The sequence below is a fragment of the Sardina pilchardus genome, chromosome 19 (assembly GCF_963854185.1).
Source record: "Sardina pilchardus chromosome 19, fSarPil1.1, whole genome shotgun sequence".
Taxonomy (NCBI): domain Eukaryota; kingdom Metazoa; phylum Chordata; class Actinopteri; order Clupeiformes; family Clupeidae; genus Sardina; species Sardina pilchardus.
The window spans coordinates 12662623-12688305 of record NC_085012.1 but is presented as its reverse complement, the minus strand read 5'-3'; the positions used below and the strand labels follow the sequence as shown (position 1 = coordinate 12688305).

At 44.7% G+C, this 25683-nt stretch overlaps 1 protein-coding gene across 1 annotated transcript; it reads right to left on the bottom strand.

The window, feature by feature from the left end:
• Window positions 1-15226: 15226 nt before the first annotated feature.
• On the bottom strand, window positions 15227-20140 carry bloc1s5 (biogenesis of lysosomal organelles complex-1, subunit 5, muted). The gene is made up of 5 exons (XM_062521437.1): window positions 19881-20140; window positions 19179-19261; window positions 18925-19054; window positions 17708-17766; window positions 15227-17282 (listed from the first exon to the last, which is right to left on the bottom strand). The coding sequence occupies exons 1-5, from the start codon at window positions 19903-19905 to the stop codon at window positions 17109-17111; spliced, it is 471 nt and encodes a 156-aa protein (XP_062377421.1). The 5' UTR covers window positions 19906-20140; the 3' UTR covers window positions 15227-17108.
• Window positions 20141-25683: the final 5543 nt, after the last annotated feature.

Here is a 25683-nt window from a genome sequence, read left to right as displayed (position 1 = left end):
CCTAGCAAGTTAGCATTCAGCATCCGGTCGGTTCACAGGCAGCTGCCTAGCAACCAGTGCCGCAAAACTTTCAACCAGCTGCTGCAAACGGACAGTCGTGCGTACAGGTATGAGCGGGTATGACTCGAGCCCAGTCCATGATGTGAACATTAGCCTACAAAAATCATACATGTTTAAATGCGATACGTAATGCCATAGAAGTGATTTTCACTGAGAGCTGGCATAGTTGTGAGTTGGCTACACTTTGATGAAACCGTGGACTACAGTACATAGGCCTACAGTTAAGCAGAAGCTACAATGTAACATTGTCCCAATATTGTTTCAGTTCCATTGATAGGCCTACTGTAGTTAAAAATTCGTTTGACTGGAAATGGGAATCCACCCTACATTGTACTGCTAATAAACCAGGTTCAATGGAATGTTTCCTCTGGAAATGATGACTGAACTTTTGATTTCCTGTTCACATGGGAATCTATAAAGCAAGCTACTTTCTCTTTTCGCCCACTGTAGGCTACTGCAAAAATCCTGAATGACAATTTTGAATACAAGTTTTATAGGCTAATTATTTAGGCTATTGTAAATGTCCTTTTGTTTTCAAGGCTGCGTGTTTATGATTGTTTGAATACCATATTGTTCATGGCCACGAAACTGTAGGCTAGCTGGCTGGTAAAATAGGCCAAGTTTGTCTTCTCATTTATTTGTGAAATTCAAAATATTCTAAAATCATTATAGCTACAGTTTTGTGTTAGTGAAATGTTCTTACATGCAGCATTTCCTCGGCCCTTTCTCAATCAACATGCCTTAATTCGTTTTCCAGTTTCATTGAGGGCTTGCCAAAGAATGTTCCCACATGTTTGAAACAAAGATTTTTTGAAAGAGACACACAGTCTGGAATCATTAATTTCCCAAGGCATACCCAAAAGCAGCTGACTTGCCTCCTTTGGATATGATTTGATTTTGATGGACCTTGATGTGAATCCAAGCACCATGTAGCCTAGAAAGCAGACTTTCTATTAAAGCAACACTAAAGAGTTTTTCGTACCTTAAAATAATGTTTCCAAAATCATGTCAGCTGTTCATCAACTCGTAACAGGGTGAACGGCACTTCTCCTTTCACTTCACGGCCCTCTATCGGCTATAACACTATGTAACTTTACGAGGTGGGGTAGTGTATCTGTAGTTCGCTGAAATGACACATCAGAAACTACAAATTTGACTAGCTTCGATGTCGCAATACATCATACTTTCATAAAATCATGCAACATATGCTACCTTGTCTGTTATTTGCTGGATAAACAGTGTGTGTACGACAGAGGAAAAGTGCTTTAGTGTTGCTTTAAGGCCCAATTCATGTCACCATAGGCCACGCTTCAGTGTAAGATTAGGTAGAGCTAGACCTCTATATTCTTGATAAAAGTTTATGTTTAGATGAGGGTGATGGGTCTCCATTGATATTCAAACTCACATTGTTCTTGGCCACATTTCAAGTAGTCATACCTTGGTGGAGAAACTTGTGATTATGTACATGCCTAAGCCCAGAAAGTAAACATTTATCGAGGCTAATTCTGTACCAAGGGAGTGAAGTCGGTCAAACGGCAATCCTGGCCCCCTTAATTAGTACGCTCTATTCCATTTTTACTATTATTTTTACTCAAAGACATCATGGTAGTATGGCATTTAAGTGAAATGGGAGCTGTGACATAATCTCTTTGACCAAGTTCATGGGCTGTAACTCTTTCTCAATGTTGTGCATGTATAGGGTATTAATTGGTTTTTCTTCTTCCAAGCTGTCAGTCAAATATGAGTAAAGGGTAGCCGTGGTATTTTGCTTACTGCCTTTGAGGCCTGAGTATGAGAAGTTTTGAGGCTATTAATTAATAGAATTTATTGCAGTGGATTTGGCCAATCCCAAGGGGGCTTTATTTCAGCCCTGTTGCGGCCAACCAATAAATTCATGGCTCTTTCCCAAGGTATCAGAGCATGCCTCTGTGGACTGACAACTGCTTGGCAGGGTCACATAATTCCAGGCATGTCGCAGAACAAGTCCTGTCATTTTTCTCTCTCCCCAAATCATGCTACCAGTACTTGGAAGTCCCCATGCCATTTCTTTAAGTCTTCATGAGGTGAGAAAGAGAGGGTAGCCCGCAGAGGCTACTGGGGTGGGTGTTTATGATGTGTGCACGGCTTGGCTAAACTGCTGATCTCTGGTTCTTGAGGTGAGCCTTGATGGAATCGCCACTGGGTCCTGATAACGGCCGTTAACATTCCGGCACTTTCCTCTGGGACCGGGGGCCTGTTTGTGCGGCCGAAATGTGCGGCTGAAAGTTCCTGGGTGAGATGAATGAAGCTGCCTGGGCTCACGGGTGACTGGTATTAACCTTTGACCCTAGGTCCCCTGGCGCAGGCTTCCTACATGTTAAAGAAGCTTCATAAAATGCTTGACTGCAGAGCCGTTCTTTAGTGAGTCTGCGTACACACTCTGGACATAATGTTTAGATAAAGATACAGGGCAATCTTGAAGTTTGAGGATAGAAAAATAAAAGAATCCCATTGCCCCTTATTCTCTCTAATTGTGCTAAGTGAACATGTCATCACTGGGTATGTACTATCTGCATACTTCCACGTTTGACATGCAGAAATGTTTATTTGGGCTTTTATATCACAGCCAGAGACAGACCACTCCCTTCATCCGGACTTGGAACGCCAGTTCTGCTATCGCATTCCACATTCTTACCACTTAAACCAACATCTGCCATTCCTAATGACGGGGGGTGAAAAGTAATATACGAAATGACCCTCTTTGACTTCCATTTATGATAAATAATGTCTGCATGCGAGAAAAAACCCTATCCCGCCGTCTAGTATTCATTGCTCACAATTAATCTCAACAGCTTAATCTTAACATGTCATAGTGGCGGTAAATGTGACTAAATTGCAGCTGACACATTTATGTATCCCTCTTGCTGAGCTGGCCAAATAGTTCCAGTGTCTACTGGTTACCTATTGTTGGGGGTGGGCAGATTGCCATGCAAGTGCTGTGTGTTGTAATAGGGAACTGGATTAATGGCCTGTTGGGACTTGAGGACATGCTGTTTATTTTCTTAATTGCCTGGAGTTAGAGTGTGTGTGTGTGTGTGTGTGTGTGTGTGTGTGTGTGTGTGTGTGTGTGTGTGTGTGTGTGTGTGTGTGTTTGGGGGGGGCGGCAGGCAGGTGGCGGTGGAAAGGAAAGAGAGTGAAAGAGTGATGGAGAAAGAAAGAGAGAGAGAGAGAGAGAAAGTATATTTTTGCATTAGTGAGTGAAGTTGGACGTGCTCCTGAGAAATAGACAGTAATTTCTGAGCCCTGGTTCTTCTCAAAACCATAGTAAATTCTGAGAGAGAAACGCAAGCAAACCTATCCTGCGTAGAGAGGTCTACCATCTCCAGCTTGACACTGATTGAAGATGAGAGCTGCACTGCAGTAGGTCTAAACTGTGCTGACTTGCTCTGCTGACATCCTTTCAAAGTTCTAAATGTTATGCCTTGGATAGGGCAGGCCATCAAGAAAAATAAGAAAAAGACATGAGATCTGTCAAGGACACCCATAGCAGCGTAAGCTATACCAATGGGTGTAGTTAAAATTATGGGCATTGGTTTGGTATGACTGAGACAACATCCTCTATAACAGGGGTAGGCAACCTATGGCACGGGTGCCACTGCTGGCACGCCGAGGCATAATCACTGGCACGCGCCACCAGCATCAGCTAAAAAAAAAAAAATCTCAGACTGACAGCAGGATCTTCCAATCCCTCTTTTCAGTGTTCGGCTCAACATACCTGTGTGAGCAGGTATTTTCGCACATGAAAAGTGTGCTCAGCCCTATCGGCAGCCGTTTGACCACGGACAATTCCGAGTCGTGTTTACAATTAAAAGTGACAAACTACGAACCCCAGATAAAAATTGATGATAGTGGCACACTCTTTGACTAGAAATTTTGAAGTTGGCACTGGATGTCTCAAAGGTTGCCGACCCCTGCTCTATAAACTCACTGACTTCCGTCAAAAGCTCAGCAAGACTCCCACTTCCCTTGTACAGCTTCTAGACATCACACGTTGTCCACACCAAGGAATGCAACTTGCTGTACCGTAGAGAAGGGGAAATGATCACATCAGCTCGATGCCCGTTCCGGCCCTGGGAGACAGGAAATGATCACTTTCTGAAGATGGGGATGTCGCCTCCGTGCAAAATCAGACAACAGGGTAACATCTGCGTCGTACACAGAGGTGGGAAAGCTGCTTACTTAACAGCAGAGCAATGTGATGGAAAGAGTCTGTGAGAGCCTTTCATCTGAAATGGACACTCATGGCTGTGGTCTCTTGCCTTGGCCACCAGCAATATATTGAGGCTTTATGCGTTACGCCTGCCAGGTCTGTGCTGTAATCCAGACACAGTTCTCCAAAGATATCTGCTCAAATTATCAGTGTTTTCCCCCTCCGGAGCTTACAAGGGAAATTACTTTTTTCTTAAAGACCGGGATGTATGCAAACACACACACGCACGCACGCACGCACGCACGCACGCACGCACACACACACACACACACACACACACACACACACACACACACACACACACACACACACACACAAGCACACACAAGCACACACAAGCACAGCAAATCCTTACTGGTGTTGCCAAAGGCGTAATGATTAATGTCCCTTCCTGTCTGTGTTCCCGCCACAACAGCACACTTTTCTGGACATCCACCTACCTCCATGTCTAAGGATCAGCCATAGGCCTGACTCAGAAGACAATACTGTCTGGACATGGGTATTTTAAGGAGCAAAAAAAAAAAAGAAATACTGTCCCTTTCTCTCATAGCCTAAAGGTTTAACCACATTCCTCTTCGCCAGGGACAAACTGAGGGAAACAAGCTGCCTTGGCAGCTGACTGCTAGTTTTGACTCTTTTAAAAATATTTCTTTGTCTTGATATCCGCTTCAGGTTGAGCCAAAGATATTCTGATGCAGCACCTTGTCAAATGAAAGGTAACTGTGGCGTGATCTGAGGCTTGGTGACAGGAACGTTAGTCTGAATATTCCTCTACAGCTTTCTACTTGGCCACTAATTCCCAGCACTCCACTCTCCCATCTTCCTGCTGGAAAAGCCATCACCCGGAGAGAGGTATCAGGAGAGATGAATGCGTTCGTCAGATTGTAGCAGGTTCTGGTGGAAGAAAATCTTTTGCTCCCCCCTTGGTTGACCCGGCAATTGAGAGAGCAGAGGGGCTAACCCTGTAAAGTCTATCACCACGCTATCGCTGATACCACCGGAATTCCACATCAATGGGAAACTGCCTTGCAGTCAGTTGTATAACTGTGATGTCATAAATGCAGTTTGTTCTGATGTCACAAAGGTAACAACTATGATGTCACAAAGGTCGTTTCTTGATGCTTAAAAAATGGATTATGAAATAATGATTTTGATTATTATGCTGACTTATTTTGGACATTGATGTATGGTTTAAACATCAATGCTATTTGGACATAGAACAGACCATGGAACACCTGGAACAGATGTCTCTGCACTCTGCTGACTCTGATCCATACTCATAACTCAATGTCTTGTTTTGAAACATACAGTGCGGACAAACGTCAAAATGACTGGTGATATTCACTTGCCAGTGAAAGAAACTCTCAAATCCACATCCCCCTCCCATATTTGATTCTGTTTATACATATTGCAAGACACTTAAGAGGGCCTACATTGCGTCAAGGTTTGTTTTTATTTTCCTTTTAAAAAGAAATTGCAGATGTTGTCACTTACTACTCTCATGGAAAATGACCCTCCCTCGCTGAAGAAAGTCTGTCCCTGCCAAGGAGAGGTGGCCAAGTCTCAAAACAGATGTTTACTGTTTTTCTTAGGATGATTTGTTCTCTGCTTCATATTGATCCCCATCCAACCATAACTGCACTCCTGTAGACTGAGTGCGGCGTAACAAAATGGGGCGATGAACGGGTTTCCTCTGTGGCCCAGACCAGGTGACTAAGTGTGTGTGCTGCTACTTCTGGGAGATTTTATGCCCCTCTGTGTGTATATGTGTTTCAGTCGGTGTGTGTACTTGGCATCTTTGTTATTTGTAAATGTGTGTGTGGGAGAGAGTGAGAGCGTATACAATGGGATACTCAATGGTGTATGTGAATGTGTCGTGTGAGAGATGAGAGATATGATATCTTATGTGTGTGGACCCTGGACATGTGTCGTGTGTGTGTGTGTGTGTGTGTTGGTGAGTGTGTGTGTTAGAGATGGAGAGCCGGAGAGAGAGAGAGAGAGAGTGTGTGAAAGAAAGCTAGATCAATGTGTGTAAACCTGTGCGTGTGCATTTGCGCGTGCGTTTGTGTCGAGCGGGCTCTCCTCCATCTGCCGTGCGGCGGAGGAGTCGACGAGGCAGCCTTTCGCATGGCTCCGCGCTCCCCTCGTGGAGTCCCCACAGAAGCCGTTAAACGGCGTGGCTAGTGGAATAATGTGTTTGGCTTGGCCGGCAGGCGGTGGCAGGTGCTGCTGCATGGGGCCCCCGCACCGCTCTACTGCTCACACCGCCCCTTTGATCCGTCCCCCGGCGCAACCCCACAGCACAGCGCAGCACAGCGCAGCGTAGCGCTCCTCAACCTGGGCCGGGCCTTGTCAGCGCATCCACTGAAGTCCACTGAAAACCCCCTTTACGAAACCACTGACGGGCACACACAACCGCGCTGCGACAACAGAGCAGAGGCATATCGTATTTAGCAGGCTCCCCCAGCGGTTTCATGTCTAAAAAGCCACGTAACTAGAAATACTGGAGTTGTGGGAGCAATTTTTAAAACAGCAAAGGATATTCAGTCATGGATAAATATACTTTTACTACGCTAAAATTCAGTTTTGTGCAGAACGGTGAAAAGTTTAGAGTTTTTGAGGTTTTTTTTTTTGTTTTGTTTAGACTGAAATCTTTTGCCAGCGTGACCTGAGAAGACACTAACTGGTAACTGTTTGTTTGTGTGACTCTTCTCTTCTCCTCGTGATTTCTCGACAGTGGTCTGTGTCTCATTAAGTCGAGCGCTAACAGATAAGAATCGCTCGCCTATGGCCCGGGCCGGGCCGGGCCGCGCGACGTGACACACGATGAGGCATCGTCACTGGCAGACGTTACATCATCCCCATCAGATCAGGCCCCCTTGAAACCGTCATCTACACAGGATGCGACGACGAGAGGGAAAGCGGGAAAACCGGTGGCTGTAGATGGCGTGGTCTTGTGACCTGGCCTCTCTGGACATGATAATACCACGTGGCTATTGAGAGTGTGGTGCTGGCGAGGCAGATGGAGAACAGGCAAGCGGGCGGGCGGGCGGGCGGGTGGAATCATTGCGTGACGTGACTAATGCTGCTTTGAATTCCCGGCCCCCTCTGCCTCAAGGTAAAGTCATTAAGGCCGTAGCAACGCAGCCCACTAGGGTTCAGAGAGGGATATGATGAAAACTAAAGCACAGGACTGCAAGGCAGAGAGAGAGAGAGAGAGAGAGAGAGAGAATGGGAGAAAGAGGGAGAGATTGTACAGAAGGGGACTTGTGTGTGTGTGTGTGTGTGACAGTGAGAGAGAAACACACAGAGGAAAAGAAGCGCAATGAGAGCACGAGAGATAGTAGCATTGAGAAGACAGACGGAGAGAAAAAAGCGGAAAAAGACAGAGGAAAGAGGAAAAGGAGAAAAAGGAGAAATTGGGCAGCTCCACTCCCAGTGCATTCCTCTGCCTGCCAGCAGCACAGGCCTCCCCAGAGCCCACGCGATGAGATAGCAACTCAGACAGGGATGTCAGCTGGAGCTGCTCCAGTCATTCATGCACACACACACACACACACACACACATACACACATGTACACACACACACACACACACTCAAACACACTCAAACACACTTACGCACACACACACACACACACACACACACACACACACACACAGACACACACACACACACACACACTCAAACACACCTACGCACACACACACACACACACACACGCACGCACACACACACACACACACACACACACACACAAAATGACACACACAATGACACACAGACACGTTCTCACACGATGTGCGTGTTCCTAACTATACATGGTTGCCATCTGTGGTTCCCTTCTCACACACGATGGTTGGTGGAAAGGCAGGGCGAAACAAGGACAGCCGGCTTTCCTGAATGGGAAAATCCTTCGTCTCTGTCTCTCTGAGCTGATTGATTTGTGGGTTTTCGGGGTCTGTGTCGAACAGGATATTAGATTCACCCTGGAAATCCCACCCCCGATCAACCCTGGAAAAACCATCCGTCGGGTCAGAGTGACCCAGCACCTGGACAAAAGGGCGTCCAAAAAAATAAAGTAAAGGAAAAAGATAGAGGTCAGAGGATTCACCCAGCGCCGAAAAAGTGCACTCAAAAACAGCATGAGAGCGGCCCAACGCTGGACGCGAACGCTCATCACCCTACAATTTATAACTCCTCTGCGTCGCCATGCAAAACGGATGATGAGAAGAGGAAAAAACACATAAAACAAAAGATTAAAAAGGATAAATAAATAAAAAAAATAAAATGACAGGGGCGCAGCAGCCTGGGAAAGGCTCCCGGCATAATGTATAGTGTGCGCCGCTGGAGAACCCACAGAGAGGCGAGTCTGCCAGCGGAGAGAGAGGTTAATGGAAGCGCATGAGGAGAATACGGCGCTCCGCGGTACACAGACCATGATCCGTGTGATCTGCTGTGACCACAGACAGGAACTCCCGAGGCTGGAGACCTCTCTTCGGTTCCTGCTACATCGCTCACCGGGGCTAGAAAGCGGCGCGCAACGGAGCCAGAGCCGGGCCCGGCCCGGTCCTGTCGAGTCCAGTCCAGTCCAACCCAACCCAGAACCTCACTGACCAGAACAGTACACAGAGAGGATGGGCCTCCAGGCTCTCTGAATCATCCTTTATAATGTGTCCTGTTACATCTCTGGTCCCTGAGTTATCGCCTTAAATCAATATGCCCACAAAGAGCAATAAATAACTGATAAAATAGCTTTGATGGGTTTCCCATGACTGCTTGCCGATAGATTTAGGCCCAGAATTTCTTCCATTGGACAGTGTAAAAATGGATGCATTACATATCAAGGCAAGGCACATTCAAAGGACCAGTTGGCACCATGTTCAATGGTCAGTTGAGGAAAGGTAAAGCAATTGTTTTTTTTTGTTACGTTCTGTCTTTTTTGACTGCAGTCTACTCGACAAGAACATGATTCTATCCAGAGCTCCTTTTTGGTCCCAATATTGTTACGCAACTTCACATAAATTAAGTTTCTCAACTGGAACCAATGTATTTCCCATTCAAGGCCCACCTGGAAAATTAGCACTATTCTGAGCATGGGATAATGGGTGTGCTTTTTACTAACTGTTCACATTGGTAGGACATTGAACAGATCAGGAAAGAATTATTTCTGTAAATTACACACTGTGTTCAGAGGCAATCAAAGCCACCCAGACATCATCTCAAGCTTTCATTTATGAGTGTATTTAAAGTTATTTGCTGAAATCAAACTAAGATTATTACCCAGTCAGGCAAACCATTACCCTACAGTCACACACGCTACAAGAGACAGCGACAACTCCACAAACTAGCCGTTGAGTGGGGAGGTGATTCGCGAGTGATTGACGGCTAACGATTGCTACGTGCTAGGTGGCTGACCGATAGCTCGTACATGCCTTCAGATATATTTTTTGGTTACAAAACCTGGCTCTTTGGATTGTAAAGTTCATATTTCTCACTAGAAGTAGCAAAATATAAGGCAACAAACCCTGAACTTACTTGTTAGTACAGAAATACTGCCTTCGTTTAGTTAGCTCCGCCATCTTGGATAAAAAAATCAACTTTACTTTCAAAGAAGGAACGTCACGCTGCCTTCACTCCGATTGGCAGTCGCTTTGTCGCTTCGCTCAACATTTGCATAAAATAGCCTGCTTGTCTATTTTAGCCCCGCCTTGCTCGCGACAGCGGCAAGCTTGTCGCTTGTCTCTGGCAAAAGTCTACTCCCATTGAAAATGAACGGCAGCCTGTCTCTTTGTCGCTGTCGCTTGTAGCGTGTGTGACTGGGGGGTTAGACTGGCTCTAGACCAGGGCTATTCAATTAGTTTGTAATAGGGGCCAGTTCATGAAAAGTATCACAACTGAGGGGCCGGAGAAAAAACGCTTGAAATATGAGTAATTACGTACAAATGTAGATACAATAAACTACAACAGCACCAATATGGGTGTTCAAATGTTGCATTTTGTAAATGCATAATATCAGAGCCTGTCCCTTATTAGACATTCTCTGATAATATCGTTTTTTGGTGGTTATTTGTGTTTTGGGAATATTTCTGCCACAGGCCCAGACTACCACAGTGGTAGGCCAACATTGGGAAGGTGACACTGGATCTATATTGCTAATATGTTGCATTTTGTAAAAGCATAATTATTTTGTGGTTATTTTGTTGTATTTGTGTTTTGGGAATATTTCTGCCACAGGCCCAGACTACCACAGTGGTAGGCATTGGGAAGGTGACACTGGATCTGCATTGCTATGGCTAATATGAAATCTGTGATAACATTAACAACAATGGAATCTGAGCTTTGCGCAGTAACTGCTAGGTCCATACAATTCCAATGGGCACAAACAGGTTTCAAACAGTGTTTAAATGAATTAAATGTGCGTAATCGGTCGCATATGTAACTCATCTCAACATACATTTAACGTTCCCACCATTTAAATTGGATGAACGTGTTCACAAATCAATGTTACTTACAGTGGACTTGACATCAAGGCGATGGATGTGTATTAGTTTCACATTGAAACTATTTGCGTGGTGCAACCCGTTAAAATGTTAGTAGCTTATAATACCCCAACGTAGTGGCAATTTACGTTGAAACTAAGCTAAGATGGAACTTATGTTCAACTCGGTCAAAACGTTACGTGCAGTTGGCTGAGGTGCAGTGGCTGCAGGACTTCAGAGCGAGTGAGAGCATGCAACAGAACTGATGCCACCAAAGTTTAACTTTTAAACCGACTCCTATTTGCTCCAATAGCTACATTACGAGTGGCGAATGTTTTCGCGAGGATGTGCTTGGACTGGAGAGGCACACTACCGGTGAGATTTCATGCACCAAAAATGCTTCATGCTTTGAGGAAAACAGCTTGGATTTGGCGCACGTCAATATGTTGGTGACGCTGCGTAAAAACGAAGCAAGGCACCTCTTTGTATAATATCCAGTAACAAAGTAGCCTACAACGGCAAAGCACCACACAGAATATTATTTGTAGGCGCTACTCGCAGTGTAGCCTATCACTGCACCTCCATTATCGTGTTTTCCACCAGCTATTTACGTCTCTACCGATCATAAGGATTTGCTCATATAACATCAGCCAACACTTCAAGGGCCACTACAAAGTATCTCGGGGGCCGGATCCGGCCCGCGGGCCGCTAATTGAAGAGCCCTGCTCTAGACACATCTGTATTACCTGTTACCGTAGCAAAGGTATTTATTTATTTATATCACAGTAATGCTAAAGCATGTTATTGTCTGTCTTTTTCATTTATGCGAAGACATTTTTCCAGCAGACTATACATGTGTGATTTAAGATTCTGTCTGTGCAAACAAGAATATTTATGTCCACCGTCTCATGCACTTTTTCCCCATGCATTGTCATTCCCGATCGCTGCTGAATACCGACACAAAGAAATTGCTGAGAGATTTCCTGGAGAGAAGAGAGATAACCTGATAGCCTGACAGAGACACGCAACAATAACGCCCTCCTGTGCCTCCCCAAACAGGGGCAGTTCCAGTTGTTGCACTCTGTCCTCACAAGGTTATGAAAGGGCAGTTTGAAAAAGAGAAAAATAATGTATAAATAGTACCTCGACTTAATGGGGGAAAATCCATGAAGGAATGCTGCTGGCAGTCGTTCCAGACATTCCTTGCCCCCCAGACGACAGTAAGCAGCGGGCCACAGCGGTGGCGAAGTCGTGTGCGATGACAAGCCATTCTCCCCGTGCTCTGTGGCCATTGTTCTGATTTTGATTGACTGAGGAAGGCATTTGTTGTTGCTGGACCTTATCTGTGTTTTTTGTGGGACTCAGCCCTTGGTCCAGGCCAATGAAAAACAGCCTTGCAGTGTACACCTCTGAGCTATGTGGACCTGAACAGACCACGCCAACGTTAAATGGTGATGGTGGGGGGGTGGGGGGGTGGAAGGCAGTTTGGAGAGGGTCGGGGCAGGTCATTGCAAAGGTCAAGAGTTAAAAAATGGTTCCCTGAGTTAAAGAGGGATTCCATTTTTAATCCCCGCTCATAGACACGTCTCCTTTTCTCTACACCCAGGAGGATCCCTGCAAAGTCAGTAATGGCAGAAGACCCACTGCTTCATCCCTCCTTCAGTAATAATAATAAAAAAAAATCCCTCTTCTATTCATCACTGCGAATGGCTCTATAATCCTTTTCTCTCCCTCTGCTTTGTGGCTCTCAGGGTGAGCGTTTGCCACTGCCAAAGAATTCATATTACCACCTGCATTACCATCCGCTCCGGGAGCATCCATAGACTCCCACCGTGCTGTAATGCTGGGTTATTAACTGGGCTGCGCACTCAATTGTTCATTGGTGTTTTCATTTGGAGGCGACTATAATTGAGTGCGATGGCCGTAAAAAAGGCACAATGGGAAGACACACTGGAGGAGGGGGGGGGGGGGGGGGGGGGGGCTGAGGAGACAACTCAGAGGGCAGTAATGAAGGCCCCCGAAAATGAATACCTTCCTCATTTTACAGCGCACAATAACCAACTTTTAAAATGTGTGCAAAACAGTGTGTGTGTGTGTGTGTTTGTGGGAGTGTCTTTCTTTCTGCTCTCCTACTACCCCACCTGCGTGCACACACACACACACACACACACACACATACACACACACACACACACACACAGGCTGCCTTTCTCTCACAAGAGAAAAGCTAACTTTAATTTAGTGAGTTGAAAAGTGCACAATGGGTACTGCCAAAGCCCCTGTCAAGCTATCAGCAGTGGCAGTCCACCGAGAGTTTATTGGGCCTGAGAGTGTGAGAGCTCCACAAGCAGGAGCAGTGGGCTTAGGGAGTTTGTGTGTGTGTGTGTGTGTGTGTGTGTGTGTGTGTGTGTGTGAGTCTATGCATTGAGGAGGAGTGATGCAGGTTGTGGGACTGGAAGCCTTGGGGTTGGCGGGGAACCCTTTGTTCTTCACTTCAGAGGGAAGGTGATAAAAGTTAGCAAGCGGAGGCCTTCGCCGATGCACATGGGCCCTATTACGTGCCGCCGATCAGCAAAAGATTGCAATTTCAGATTTTCAGATGGCGAGATGAGGACAACTTTTCCACATCTGTCAAGAGATCAACACGAGGCTGCTGCCTTGACATGGAGGTAGCATTTCAGTGGACTGGAAGCAGGACATATTCTGTGCTGCTTCTGTTGTACAGAAGGCCCAGCAGCTGGAGGCTGTGATCAGACATTTCCTAATTGGAGTCCCAACGGTCTCGCCTCCTCGGGCCCGAGCAGCAGGCTTTTTCCCTGACGATTTATGTTGGCAGGGAACCGTGGTTCTTGACTGGGATCACTATGCTCTTTCCATAACAGGAAGATCACAGTGGCTCCGATAGAGAGGAGACGAAAAACAAGCTCTGGTTCCTGAGTCCGAGCGGTGGCAGGGAGCAAGGCAGGGGTGGTGGTGGTGGAGGGGGGGGGGGGGGGTGGAATGATAAAGTACCCCCGGTTGAGGCCCACATTGCCCCACACTCATCTTACCGGACAGAGTCTATCTTGAGGGGGGGGGGGGGGGGGGGCAGGCAGAGCTGGGGGATACGAGTGTGTGTGTGTGTGTGTGTTTGAGGGGAGGAAGTGTACACTTCATGGCCACTTCCTGTGCCTGGCCACTGAAAAACGACGGGGGCTTCCCTTTGAGGTCAGCAGCGAGCATCATGGCGGCCCTTTGTTGCAAACAGAATCCATCTATGTCAGTGCTAACCCGCCACTGATACTCTTTCAACCTGGCACGACTTTGATACAGCTCCAACATCGGTTACCCCGGCACACGGTTCAGCTGCTGTGTCAGTTCATGGAACATGATTGCCTATGGTGCGTGTGTCTTAAAATAAATACGAGACTTCTATAATAAAAATGTACCGCAGGAGTAAAATAAGAACATTCCCCTGATGAGTAGGAACAAACCTAACAAGCCGGGGCCATGGTTCAGTGCGAGAGTCGAGGCCTCAGAAAAATGTTTTGGTTAATCTTTTTAAGCTTTTGTTACTTTCACATGGCAAACGCCAATGCCATCACCAGTGTAGTATTATTTGTTTAAAACAGTGCTTATGTTATGTCTGTGTGTATGATAAATAGTGTATGGATGTTATGGCTACTGTGTGATGTCTATTCACTTGTACAGCTTAACGTAAACGTGGTGTCTCGGTCTTGGCGTCTCACTGTATTTCTAAGCCTTATTATAAAAGATACTGATTGATTGTTGAGTAGCTTGGGGAAAGAAAAGGAGTTTAAATCACACACTCGTGAAAACTTCACTTTTATTGTTGACCTTTCTGTTCGTGCCGGGGTCTATTTTTTCTTACTCAAACTCTTGGGCAAAAATAAACAGGGTCAGATAAAAAGGTGGCTTTGTCGGAGGGGCTGGGTCGTTCTTCCGGATTGTCACTCCTCGTTAGGAGCTGATGCCTGTGTGGATTTCACCAGCTGTGCCCCCGACCAAGGTGGTGTATGTGTGAGCCATGTCCGCCATTGGGGCTTCGCCTCAAAACATCTGCTGGCCTTGTCCCTGCGCCCGCACTGGTCACCAGAACGCGTGCCAACCTGCACGCCGCCCTGGCACGCTCCTGTTAGCCACCAAGTGTAGCACGACATGTTCTGACGAGAGACAGAGCAAGAGGGGTGAGCGAGACATTTAGCTTCAAAAAAAAAAAAAAAAAAAAAAATCAAGGTTCACAGCACAAAGTTAAAGGCAGGGCCAGCGCTGCCTTGGCACTCTATATTTCATGACCACTTTATTGGTGAATATCTGCTGACAAGCTCACCAGTTGCAGGGATCAGCCACATGTACTTTTAGCTGAAAAGGGACCAAAAGAAAAACCTCTGGCCTAAAAACACGAGGCACACAAATGTTTTTTTTTTCCTTCGCATTTATTTAATTTCTTTTCATTGACATCTCATTCTCATCACATCTTCCTTCTGGTTGTTCTAGAAGTGTCCGTGAGTAGAGGCCAGTTCCTGGTTACTTTCTTGTTGCTATAGGACTTTTTAAAAAACATTTGTTCTGTCACACTCCTAAGGCATCAATCACTTTTATAACACACAAGAAATGTGCCACAAAGCTCTCCATCCATCTTTTTATTCATGTGTCCATTCATCTATCTTTCATTTCATCAGTTTAGAATTCCTCTTTTCACTATACTGTCCAATGAAAGCACTCCATACGCACGTTTTTCTTTCCCATGGTTGTTCAGTACACATACATGGTACAATGGAGCAGAAGGGAGGATGCTGACACAAGTTGACCTTTGGCAGTTCACAGTCAAAAAGGCAAGTTGAACCATCTAGACGTTTTTAGTGCTAGATTGTTGACCGAGTGGTCCGTCACAGACTTTTCTTGGTAAGGAGAGTTTGTTTGACAACACTTGGTGAATGAGGTGTCCAATGTCTTGACCAGTCATGTTGAATAACCAATCAACTGAACAACATCTCTGAAATCCATCAGTCTCTGTTTGCTGAATGACATTTCTGTACAACAGACCTTTGAATAAACCTTATTTTTCTATGCAATGGAGGGTGAATGAATATACTTCAACACCCTTGGGCATGATAAAAATAAAAATGTTCAGTGTTTAAGAGCTCACAGCCAAGAAACCGTCACAGCTTTGCTTGTCTGGACATTTGCACACAGCTTCCAGGTGAGGAATTCATAATTTAATTGGTCATGAAAGTGACAGATTTAACACAAGACACTGTGGAATCGTTCTGGCTGTATATAAAAAAGTGCGATATGACAAAAGGGCTCTTTGAATGAAACATATAGACCTGCATATCATGGAGGCATTTCAACACTGTCTAAAATGAGAGTATAAAAAAACATATCTGGTCAGACTGATAGACGGAGAGAGGGACAGAAAGAGCGAGCGAGGGAGGGAGGGAGTAAGGGAATGAAAGAAGCAATGGCCATAGAAAGAAAAAGGCTCAGAGGTGGCCAGAGGAAAAAAAGAGACATTTGGACAGCCAAGAGAGGGGAAAAAAACACGGAGAAAGAAAGACAGCCACACAAGGAGACGGCCTGTCAGAGACCGAGAAAGAGATATGAGGAGGCAGAAAGAGACAGCCACACACAACGAAAGCCAGGCAGCTTCACAGCAGAGAAAGAGAGAGAGAGAGAGAGAGAGAATACAAAGTTCAATAGAGAGTATCCAGAAAAAGACAAGGAGAGAGAGAGAAAGAGAGAGTATCCAGAGAGAGTGAGTAAGAGGGAGGGTGATGGAAGGGGAGAAATGGCTGAAACAGACATCCAAAGAGCAAGGGTGGGAAAAACAAAAGCGAGAGCAGTAAAGAGAGATGCTGAAACAAAGCAGCCAGCGAATAGTTAAGATGAAGAGAGATGATGGGTGGCGTGAGATGACATGCGTGAGCGGTTGAAACAAACGACTCCTCTGTGCTGAGGGCATTAGAAATGGATGACGGACCCTAATTTAAATGACGACCAAAGTGCAAAGTCAGTCAATGAGCAAAGTTTCTCATGCGCAAACTAAAGCCATCTTATGGCACATGGGAGAATTGAACTGCCCCATCAGTGTGTGTACTTAGGATCCTGAAATTAAATTAGAAAGTAGATCAAGGCTATTAATCACTGTCTGGTCCGGTTATTCAATTAGCTTTAGGTGGACTTAAAACTTCGCCGGTCTTTTGAAAAAAAAAAAAGAAAAAAAAAGAAAAGACATGAAAAAAGAGATACAGAAATAGAGGTATGATATCAGGGGGCATCAAAAGTGGGCAAACTTGGCGGGGTCCTTCTTCGTCAGAAGGTGGCAAACTTGGCGAGGTCCTTCTTCATCTCGCCGTACTGGGCGCTGAGGCGACCGACGGCCTTGGCGTGCTCCTCGTCCACCTCCTCCTTCAGCACGGCCTGCTGCTTCAGGAACTCCTCCCAGTCCGCTTTACGGCGCTCCAGACACACCTGCATCTGGGTGCTCTGACACACGCATGCACACACACACACACACACACACACACACACACACACAAATAGACAGCTGTTTCTCTATGCAGTCCATCAATATATGACTGAGAATGGAACACTTTTGATAAACTGCGCTTAACATATGGTCTTGCATCTGGTAAGATTAGAAATCAGGAGATAATATGGATAGAAGAAGAATCATACAAACTTTCTTCAAATTAATAGTTACTTTCACTTTCAAAACAGTTTAATGATACCCCCAAACAGCCCTATTATTCAAAAATATGCAAATGTTTACAACAGTCTCAGAATGGGTGCTTTCAATAGGACTTAACTCTTCGCCACATAACCTCACCATTTCCATGCGATTATAAGATTTACACTAACACTGCCTCAAACAGTACTGGATCAGCTGCTTGGCATGCTGCTCGGTTTACCTGCTGTGCCTCTAGCTCCCTCTGCTGGATCCTCTGTGCCATGTGATTAGCTGCCTCCACTATCATAGAGGAAACAATAGCACATCAGAATCTCCAGGTACAGAATACACAAGACTATTTACATACAGTATCTATCAGTCACATCAAATCAACAAGTTTAGATTAGCATGCATGCACACAAATGAGTAAAATACATAGGCTGGGTAAACCCTGCCTGGCCTGCCAGTGGTTTGGACAGGGTGTCTGCAGGTTTTAACAAGTGCAATTTTAGACTTTTTTAGACCTTTTTTAGACCATCATGGGTTAAATTTAAGACCTTCACGAAATATTAAAAAAAGACATAACAAAGCCAGATTGCAGTCAATTGACATTTGCTCGCACACAGAGAATCAAAATACTTGCTACTGCATCCAGACCTGCAAACCCCTCAGCGTAAAAAAAGGTGACAGTGTCCGACAGGGGGGGGTTATGTATATATTACTATATATATTATTATATTATTATATATAATACATATACATGTATGATGTATGTAAACACAAACATACACACACGCACACACAGGGGAGAATACGTATTTGAACCCATGCTTAAGTTGACTTAAAAGAGGAATAGAAAATCATCTTCATGCCTTAATTAAAAAAAATGAGTAAAAATCAAGGATTTTCTTCAAAAAATGAAGAATGTATTGAAATAAATACATTTTCTTACTTAAATACAGGGGGCATACAGTAAGTAGGCCTGTTTTGACCCCTATGTCAATTCCCATAGGTGCAGGAGGATTTTTTTTATATGCCTATGTTTATTTTAAAGGCCAGCTATTTCATGGATCCAGGATATGCATCCTGATAAAGTTCCCTTGGCCTTAAGAATTAAAATAGCCCTACATCATCACATACTCTTCTTCACCATAGCTAGATATTGCATGGTGTTTTTTTCCAGTTAGCCTATTAGTCTGTTTGATGCTCATTGAGCTCAATGCAAATCAATGCGCGTCCTGCGTTCTACAGAGGGTGCATTAAACGTTATTTGCACACCTATGACCTAGATCCAATTTGCTGGCCGTAATTTGGCAAACTCGTTGTGAAGTTTAAATGAACGGTCACGTTGCATCCAGGCTGTAGACGTTCAGAACATAACATTGTCGCACATGACGGTGGTTGATTTTAGCTAGTTGGATATAGGGCAATTGATGTAATAATTAGGAAGAGGCTCACATCTTGTTAGAGCCTGCTGCAGGTTCTGGTGCATGGCTTCTGAACAGTTGGGCAGAGCTTGTTCATTGGTTTCTGCAACCATCTTGTTGAGGTTCTCCAACAGACGGCATTCCCGAAATCCACGTTTCTCCTAAAGAGATTTCATATCATAGATCAATTTTCATATCATAGTTTTATAATGAAGCTTAATTTACTCACTGACTTCATATGTTTCATGTGAAATCAACAGGAAGCAAGGCAGGTTGGGTTCTCACCTCAAATTCTTTCACAAAGTACCGTATTTCCCCTTGGATGATCGGTCTGTGATCTATCAGCCTAGACTGGATGTCTCCCACATCTACAGTACAAGGACATTAAAAATTGCTATTAGGAAAAACACCTAATGTCCTGACATTTGGGATAAAGTGCACTATAGAACATCTCCAGTACCAGTAAGTTAATATTACACATGACAACTACTTTGAGAAACATGGGCTGTATCATCCCTTACATTACATTCGTACACTTTACCTTAAAATAATATGTTGGAGTATGTCATTTATTGGCTTTGAACCTGTCCTGCACAATGATAGACAGAACTATATTGTCTCAAAGTCTGAGTAATCAGCAGACCTCAGGCTTACCTGCATGTTCAAATGCTGACAGCCAAGCTTATCAATCTAAATAGCATCAGTAACAGACAGGCAACCTCTCAGATGGCAAATTTCTAGCTGCATGTTCCCCGTCTGCCTAGCCTATGCTATCTGTCTCTTAATCAGACACTGCAAGCCAAGTAGGCCTACATAGCTCACTCAGATAGTGAATTCAACGTTTACTATGCTCTCTATATGCAGCTATAAAGTTAATGTGTCTGCAAAGCTTTGTAGCATGCCCAGTTGTACAGACCATTTCACCAAACGACTGAAACAAACCCCTTTGCCAAGTGGAACGACAGTCTGGGCTACTGTCAAACTTACCTTTCACAATCTTCTCCATGGTCATGAACAAGTTTTAATTACAAGCTTGCATACAATCCCTAACCAGACAACCAAACTTAGCTAGCTACGCTAGTTAGCTACATATAGATAAATATTCGACCATTTGTTTCTCCCAGGCAATGACGAGAGTATCATACAAAAAACTGTCTGTTAGTTTGAAAGTAATATGTCATATTCTGTTTGTAATTTTAAAAACTGACAAGGTAAGCTTCTTTGCTAACTAGAGTCACCAGACCAATGCAAAGGCATCTGACAACAACATGAGTGAAGAACTTCCGGTATTGTTTTGTCATCTTAAAGGGGACGTAGGCCCTACAGTAGCAAGCTTTGATGCCTGTGCGACAAGGTAGGCTTTTGAAGTTATGCCTAAGGCAGATAATAGCATATATTTGAGTTATTCTATTGCCTAAATCTTTACGGTCATATTTCATGACTAGAGGTAGTCGATAAACTACACTAATTGTCATTGACTCTTTGGTAGGCTACATGTCTCCATGATTTGAGGACAATTAGCTGGTTTAGTCTAGGTTTAGTCAATAATATACTGTAGGCCTGCATGCAGTCAGTTACGGTGTGATAGGCATACTAGGTGCGATAAGTCAGCAAATGATGAAATATTTGTATGCGCAGACAATCAGAGTAAATGATTCTAGACAGCAGATGTCAGTATTGTATCATTATCTGCCCTGGTCCAAAGATAGAGCATTTCATAAAGTGGCTGGTAAGAGCGTCCGCCACTTTTCCCCCCTCAAAATATTAATTGTTTCGGATTTAAATTCAAATAAATTCCTCGATGAAAGACCACATTCACACATTTGATTACAATGGATCTGATATAGGCCTAACTTGTGTAGCTACCATTGTTAAAAACAAGGCTAGCCTAACTTGTTTAAAGAAAATAGAGTAATTGATTATGCTGTGATATTAGTCGTAGAAATACTAATGACACAAACAAGAAGAGAAATTAAAAAAAGAAAAAAAGAACACACACATAGTTGTTGAAAGGAACGTAATATATTTGGAGCAAAAACAGCAAAGCATGTAGTAATTGTAAATGACCACAGGGAGGAGACAGTGTCCACTTGAGACCATGGAAATGTGCTCTGTTCAAGTGGGCTGGAGGCCACCACATTAAATGAAACCACTGTAAAAAGTTATATGTTGTTGATATCATTAACGGGTTCAAAAAGTTTGTATAGCGAGTAATTAATAGTTCTTTAGGTAGAAATACACATTTGTTGGTGCTATAAAATTAAATTGCTTACGTACAGCGTAAGCCAGCACCTGGAAATCTGAAGCCAAAAATGTCTGTCTTTAGTCTCTTTTTCTCTTGTGTGTAACAATCAAAGGTTGCCTATTATTGATATAATTACTGTCAAATAGCTCTTGGGTTTAATGATAAACAGCTGCAGACACACAGCTCTTAAATACAACTCCAAGCAATTATACATGCTTACAGGCTATATAAAGATGATGACATTAGTGTTGTATTGAATGAAAGACTTATTTGAAAAGCAGAAAAAATAGAAGCAATAATGAACCCAAAATAAAATATAATGTGTTTTCTGCAAAAGGCATGAAATGGCATTGTATTTCTTGTGATTGGAAACTCCAGGGTCATATTATTTATCCTTGACTTTATTTTGAAAAATTAAAAACAATATTTAGAAATATATTTAACATATTTTAATTCATGGGTATCATGACATGACATCAGTACATATTCTGCTTATTTTAAGTTCAAGAAAATACTCTCACTCTCACTCATGCCCAAACCAAAGAATGCAAGTGACATGCTGCATTCACCCAAATTTATTTCACAAGTTGCACAAAAGTCATCCCAAAATCTATCAGTTTTTAGTGGTTGTAAATCTTTGATTCAATGGCCCATAATAACATAATATGCATGCAATATTTTTTCATCTCTGTTCTGTTTCTTGTTGTCATAAGGATCTGTAAAAAGAGTGTAATTTATGTTTAAACTCTGGAACTGCTTCCGCAGCAGAATGCATGCATGGCACTCTGTGGCAGGAATGGCAAGAAGTTTTAAAACAAAGCTTACATCGGCATAATGAGTTGCCCTCTGTCTGTGTGCATCACAGTCTGCGGCATGGCTTTACGTTTCAGGTTGCGCAGAGTAGGCTATCGCGTGCTGCTGCTCCTTGCGTGAGATGTGTAATGTGTAGTGTCTCGCAGGTCCATTATCTGAATTTGGGAAAGAATCATTTGTTGTCCTGTGTTATAACAGATCACAATGACAAGATAAAATAAGGACTTTCAGGACAAAGTCTAAAAGTCAGCAAAGAGTGTGTATAAATAAAAATATTTGTTAACTGTAATTTCTTTTTTTTCTTTAAATCAATAATTATATTAAATTCAAGTATGCCATAATCATCATCACCTTTTTCTTTAGTGAACTTATTTATGACATATTTGTTTATTCTAGTAAAAATAACCTATGTCGCTTGTTTATTTTGAATTTAAGGCTTTTCATAAATTCATAATTTTTAAATTTGTAGTCACTTAATTTCATTTATTCATGTAAAATAATAATGTTAACATTTATTTTATTAGTATAAATGTACAATCCTACAGATTTTGCACTCGGCATGCATCTGTCCCTGTGTTTGTAGTATACAGTAGGACCGCTGCATTCGGAGAGTATACGTGTAGCGGTGGATGGCAGTGTGGCAGAGCGGTGATGTGAGGCTGTGAAGGAGCTTTGCCCTCGGTGAGCGCCGGCTTGGCTGCGATCCTGGAGCACTTAGTCCTCAGACGCATGGCGAGCGTTCTGTGGGAGGTCTGGTCTCTTTGAGTGGTTTACAAAACATACCCATCGGGCCTCGGAGTGCGGTGGCGGCTTCAAAAATACAATCCTCCACCACCACCACGCTTCACCCCCATCCACATCAACCCCCCCCCCCCCAACACACACACACACACACACACACACATACACACACACCTCCCCCTCCTCTCCCCCAGCCCCTAACGATGGTGCTCATATTACCCAATGGGTATAATTATTTTGCATTACATTGCTCTCTTTCTCTCTCGCTCCCCCCCTCTCTCTCTCCGTCTCTCTGTGTTTCGCTCTCTCACTCTGTGGCTGGGTCTTGATCCGGTGCCCTTAGAGAAAGCCAGAGGGACCGAGTGGGTCGTTCACAGCAGGCTGAACACCAGTGATGGTGGCTGGGAACAGGTGGGGGTGGAGAGTGGAGGGGAGGTTGGAGGGATATTACTCACCATCCAGGCCCCTGGCAGGGCTGCTTCTCCTGGGGCACGCGGACCAACCTGCCTGCCTGCCCGCCTGCTTGCCCGCTCGCTTCTGTCTCTTTCTCCGTTCTCTCTCTCTCTCTCTCTTTTTTTCCCTTTTTCTATCACTCTTTATTGCTGTTGCCATGTTGCCCTTCTGCATACATGTCTTACTCTCTCTCTCTATCTTTCTCTCTGTACTCTCTCTCTCTCTCTCTATCTTTCTCTCTGTACTCTCTCTCTCTCTCTCTGCTCTCGGAGTCTCTGTGGTCCTCGGCTGCCAGTGAGGCGGGCATCTGTTCCTTGGGCAAGAGAACAGGTCACTCACCCTGGCGCCACTTTACCTCCCCTGAGAGCCAGAGGCTACCGCTGCTCTCTCCGCACACGCGGTGTGGGGTCTGCGTGCCTGTGTGTGTGTGTGTGTGTGTGTTTGTGTATGTGTGTGAGTAAGAGAGAGAGAGAGAGAGAGAGAGAGAGAGAGAGAGAGCTTTGACCATGGTAGCACCTCACTGAGCTCTCTGGTGGAGTGGCATTCACCTCAGGCCCCTACACACTGGCAGGAGGGAAAGACAGAGATGTCAGTAGAGAGAGAGAGAGAGAGAGAGAGAGAGAGAGGGAGAGAGAGAGAGAGAGAGAAGGTAACATTTACTGGCTGAAAATCAACATATGTGGTCATCATCACCATTGTCGTGTGTATGTGTGTGTGTGTGTGTGTGTGTGTGTGTGTGTGTGTGTGTGTGTGTGTGTGTGTGTGTGTGTGTGTGCGCTTTTCTGGAAATCCCTGTTTTTTTCCCCTGCTGTCGCAACCTTGACAGCATGTCTCACAATGTTTAAAAGCTCCTTGGGTAGAATAATTGTGTCGTTTGCAATTAGCGTTCACAGCGACACACACTCACCAACCTCCTGCCCACTCCCTCCAGAATTTTGAGGAGCCGATAGTGTTTTGGGGTGTGTATGTGTACGTGTGTGTTTGGAAGTGTGTGTGTGTGTGTGTGTGTGTGTGTGTGGAGGTGGGTCTCTGTCCTCATGTGGGGTGTGGCGTGGTGCTGTCATTCCTCTCTCAGCAGTGCTGTCGGCGGGACACGATCAGACCGGGGGAGCGTTTGAGCTGATGCCGACAACAGACAGGAGTCGAGAGGGGAGTAAAGGATACAGAGAAAGAGAGAGAGAGATTGGGAGAGGCAGAATAGAAGAGGAGGAGATGAGGAATAGTGAGAGAGAGAGGGAAGAGAAAAGGGAAGAGAAGGGGAGAGAAGAGAGGGAGAGAAGAGCAGAAAGGGACAAGAGAAAAGAGGAAAGATGGAGAGACCTGTTGAGGGAGACCTCCCGCACAGCATTGGCTCTCAGAGTGACAGCCGTGGGAGAGGAAGGGGACATTCTCCAGCGTGAGCGGAACAAGTCCCCCTGGCTCAGCTGCCCTCTGATTTACACACACACACACACACACACACACACACACACACACACACACACACACACACACACACACACACACAACACTATACATGTTCAGAACCACAGACACACATACATTACATTCACACACACATACACACACAAACATAAACACTCACTCACTCACTCACAAACTCGCATTCATGCACTCTCACACACCTTCACCTCTCTCTTGCTCATCTCAACACACAGGAGTGGACAAGCAAAAAGGGGAGAGGAGCAGAGGAGGTAGCCTTCTTGATGGTCTATGGAAGTTTGTTCTCAGGGCCATGGTTTCTGCAGTGGGACAGAGTGTGTGTTTGTGTGTGTGTGTGTGTGTGTGTGTGTGTGTGTATATGTATGTGTGCGGAGTGGGGTGAGGTGGGGGGTTGGCGGTGTGACTGGGGTGGGGTGAGTGTGTATGTATGTATGTATGTGTGTGTGTGTGTGTGTGTGTGTGTATGGGGGGGAGGGTGGGGGGGCGCCCGGGGGCGGCCATGTTTGGAGCGCTGCCTCGTCAGATTAGGCGCACGCCGGCTGGGTTTGATGGCCAACCTGGACAGACAAGGCCTGGCAGGCACGAACTGCTCAGGCACATGATGTCAGGGGGGGACAAAAAAAATTATCCACCGCGAGACCAAGGAGACAGATGACACCCAGCAGGAAGCGAGAGCCAAATCTGTAAGCATCCACAATCCAGCTGGCTAGCCCTAGGGTACCTGTCCCTATGAAGTGGAATCCACATCACCCCATGAGCTGTCAAATTAGCTCACAAGACTGGAAATGCTGAAAAGATTTGGCCCCTCGTAGCGAAGAGGGAGTATTATAAAATGTTATTAATTCATCTTTGCTTCCTGTCCTTAAAAAAAAAAGAAAAAATACCAACACACTGTTACGAGGGAGGGAGGAAGAGGAGAAAAAATCACTCTGAAACAAAACAAGACGAAACAAAACAAAACAAGGCATAACGGGAAAGGGGTACAGAGAGGTAAAGCAGAAGTCAAGCCCCTGTCAAGTACAACCTGTAAACGGTAACACAATACTAGCAGACGCCCTGTGAAACATAGGTTCACACCCAGAGATAGTCGTGTGT

Coding starts and splice junctions, on each gene's coding strand:
- bloc1s5 (XM_062521437.1), bottom strand. CDS start 19,905: ATGACCATGGAGAAGATTGTGAAAG. Junction 19,055..19,178: donor ACTTTGTGAAAGAATTTGAG/GTGAGAACCCAA, acceptor AAATCTCTTTAG/GAGAAACGTGGATTTCGGGA. Junction 17,767..18,924: donor GCAGCAGGCTCTAACAAGAT/GTGAGCCTCTTC, acceptor CCTCTATGATAG/TGGAGGCAGCTAATCACATG.